At 32.6% G+C, this 3,307-nt stretch overlaps 1 protein-coding gene across 1 annotated transcript in view; it reads right to left on the bottom strand.

Moving 5' to 3' along the window:
• Positions 1-319: 319 nt before the first annotated feature.
• The window catches only part of LOC306999849 (uncharacterized protein), a 5,554-nt gene continuing 2,566 nt past the window's right edge, over positions 320-3,307 (bottom strand). Inside the window, exons 2-6 of the mRNA XM_079614891.1 lie at positions 2,541-2,605; positions 2,332-2,400; positions 961-1,012; positions 806-842; positions 320-716 (exon numbers count right to left, since the gene is read on the bottom strand). Coding sequence (XP_079471017.1) covers positions 656-716; positions 806-842; positions 961-1,012; positions 2,332-2,400; positions 2,541-2,605 — 284 coding nt within the window. The 3' untranslated portion in view covers positions 320-655. The remainder of the gene's footprint in view (positions 717-805; positions 843-960; positions 1,013-2,331; positions 2,401-2,540; positions 2,606-3,307) is intronic.

Below are 3,307 nucleotides of genomic sequence, written 5' to 3'. Positions count from 1 at the left end.
TTATCAAAATATATAAAATCCAAATATCTAAAAATCCTCTCCTGTTCAGAACTTTTCATTTTGTTTTTCTGCTGAAGAAATAAATGCACATATAGACGACTTAAGATACAGACTTATTTAGTTGGGTGAGGTAGCCTGTCCATTTAAGGCCATAATTCATGTAGTTCCTATAATTATCACAACCCAAGTTTAGAAATCATGTTGCGTTAGCTGAACGATTGACAGCAAATAAGTGAAAAACATAAGTTATGGTGTCGACAGTGATTTAAAATGCACGTTTTTATAGGCTATTAGAAGCATTATTGAACTTACACATAAATAAAACGTCCCATCATTTTATTCCATAAGTAGCCTATAGTGTCAAAACAACACGGGTTTGCAAATACATTTCAAATAATAACTTATGTTAATAACAAGACTGTTTAAAAGGGAAACATGTTATTAAATTAAATAAACTTAATTTAAGGTAATGAAATTATTTAAATTCCACGTAGGGCCTATTGACCGGACTGTAGCGTGTGATGCGATTACATCAAAAAGAGAAAAAACATAACTTAACGACAATAAACATGACGCTACAATGTAAATAAAATCTGTGAAACGCAACGCCCAAATGCACGTTCCTCTTTTGGCCACACGGTGGTATGAAGTGGGTTTAGTTGTCATCGTCATCATCACCATCATCGTCGTCATCATCAAAGACATCTGCGACAGTCCTGAAAAAAGAGAAGAGATGCCATCATTATATTATCATGGTTATAACAACTAGTATCGCAGGTTTATTTGCAGGAGAACAATATCTTACTTATAGATGGATCCAGAAACTGAATCAACAAAGCCACCTTTGAGGAACATTTTGTAATGAGAAAAAATATGTAATGAGGTCATAACATAATCAGACTTTATGATTCACAATCTAAACAACTAAAATGTGCATATTGTTGTCTAGAGTTTTCTTACCTGGCTGGCAGACGGTGTCACAAACAGGACAGATATAGCACTTTCCACAGTCCTGAAGAAACAAAAAACAGTTAAAATGATTTTTAAAATAATTGTGTAGCCTATGTGTATTTTTAGGGGAAAATAACCCCCATCAAGATCCACACTGTAAACCTCAATAACTTAGCAAAACTCACAAAATTTGAGGTAATCAGTTACATATATATTTTTAAGAAATTCAAAGTTTAAGTAAGCAGAACTGGCAGTTGTTTATTTTGTACTTATACATTTTAATTAATCATATCTTGAAATATTTGAGTTACGCTAAATCACACATTTAATTTAGAATTTATCATGTAATTTCAATTCAAATCATTTTAGTGGTGGAAACTTGGCTAGCTTTAACTAGCTAATTTGATAAATGCTAATTGGTAAATTGGTAATTGGTAACAATGCCTTGTTAACATAACAGAAACTATTTTAGTAGCATAGAAAAACATGAAACACTAGAAAATCTCCTATTTAACATTAACCTTATAACATGTAATTTTAGCATTTACTCTCTCTTTCGAGGTGTCATGGCAAAAGCAAACTGGGAAGTAGAAATCCCTGCCCAGTTTCAGTTGAATTTACTGCAAGTTCAATTAAAAGAAACAAGTTGATAAAACAATGAAACAATTCAGATTACTTAAAATGTGTCAGTTTTGTGAACTCAAAAGAAGAAAAAAGTTATAAATGCTCATAAAAGTTAATTTGATTGAACTAATTTGTTTAATTTAAGTTAAACCAACCAATTAATAATTTTTGAGCATTAGGGTTTACTAGCTTCAGACAACCACATAATTAGCATCAGCAATGTGTGAATTCAAGGCTGTATTTTGGTGGCACGTTTCCTGAAAAGAGAATCAAATTAAGCCTGAAAATCAATGTTCAGTGAAAAAGAGACCCAAAAAATGTGAAAAAATATTGCAAATAGAGGGTAAATTACTTTAATCACTCAGGGACTAGTTAGTTTTGGAGTGATGGATTTTAGTTATTGAAAAACTATTTTTTTACCATAACTTGGTAGATTGGTAGAATTTATTTTTTCATTGCGAGAAAATAATGTGATAACCGGACACGGTCAAATAGCCCATTTCGTTCTGGTAAATGAAATTAGTTAATAATTAAAATAGTTCTTACAACAATTAATTGAATATGAATTCAAAAGATAAAGTCAATATAACGATATTGTGGGGGGAGTACACTGTATTCATAGAGTAATAGCTCAGTGTGCAAAATCACAGTGTTGAGCTACTGGTCTTCCCTGAGTGTGTGCATTGTTTTGTATTAAGTTGTTTGGTAAAAGTTTTCTGGTTATCTAAGAAAATGTGTTTGTGTTGTATTTCTCACATCGCAGAAGTCGCAGTGTTCAGAGTCGTCTCCTTTTTTACATGGGCACTCATCACAGCTGTCGCAATGCTGAGGGAAGAGATCAATGAGAAATGACTAAATCAACACCAAATTCAAAGCAAGACAGGTAAGAAAGGCTGAATGAGGGCACAAGTAGACTACAACTCATTGTCCACTTCATCAGACTAATAGAGCTCAGGGGATCCTACCTCACAGTGGGCACAGAATGAGCAAATGGATCCATCATGATAATCATCATCATCGTCGTCATCATCTGAAAGAAATGTTGTCAGCCGTTTGTTTTTTTATCGTTATTGACGTGTATGTAAAGCGTGTTGGTGAGTAAGGTCATATTGAAGAACAGAATGAATTAGTCTTACTCACGTGAACACCACTTTTTCTGATTTCCTCTCACACACACATGCACACACAACAACTCAGCACACGTTTGTGATTAACTGTGTGTAGTTGAATATGAACACTTTTTACACACTCACACACCCTAGTTAATCCAAGGAGATAACATAAAGGGACAAAAAATTAAACTATATAACAGACTATATAGTTATTTTATATTTTTCTTAAGTTTTATGTTAATACATCACAATTTAATCATCACTTAAAATTATTTTTAAAGATGAATTTGGGTTTCTATCTATAAATGGTTGGCAATTTATGGGCTACCAATATAAAGTCTCTGTATTGATTACAAGTATGCTATCAAAAAAAAAAAAAAACACTTGCCAAAAATGTTAATTAATTTAGGTTTACAAATTTTCAAGACACACACTGTGTTATAAATAACAGAGGTAACAGAAATTACACCGTGCAACACAGGATCATTTGATTTATTCGTTTCAGAGTGGGGTTTAAATATGTGGTGCCTTGTACAACACCATTGTGCTGCTTATAAAGATGACACAGCAGATATTACACTAAACAGAGAATGAAAAACAAACAACAGGAACACAAATGA

The sequence above is a fragment of the Phoxinus phoxinus genome (genome assembly GCF_949152265.1).
Source record: "Phoxinus phoxinus genome assembly, chromosome: 1".
NCBI classification, from domain to species: Eukaryota; Metazoa; Chordata; class Actinopteri; order Cypriniformes; family Leuciscidae; genus Phoxinus; species Phoxinus phoxinus.
This window is presented reverse-complemented; position numbering and strand designations above follow the sequence as displayed.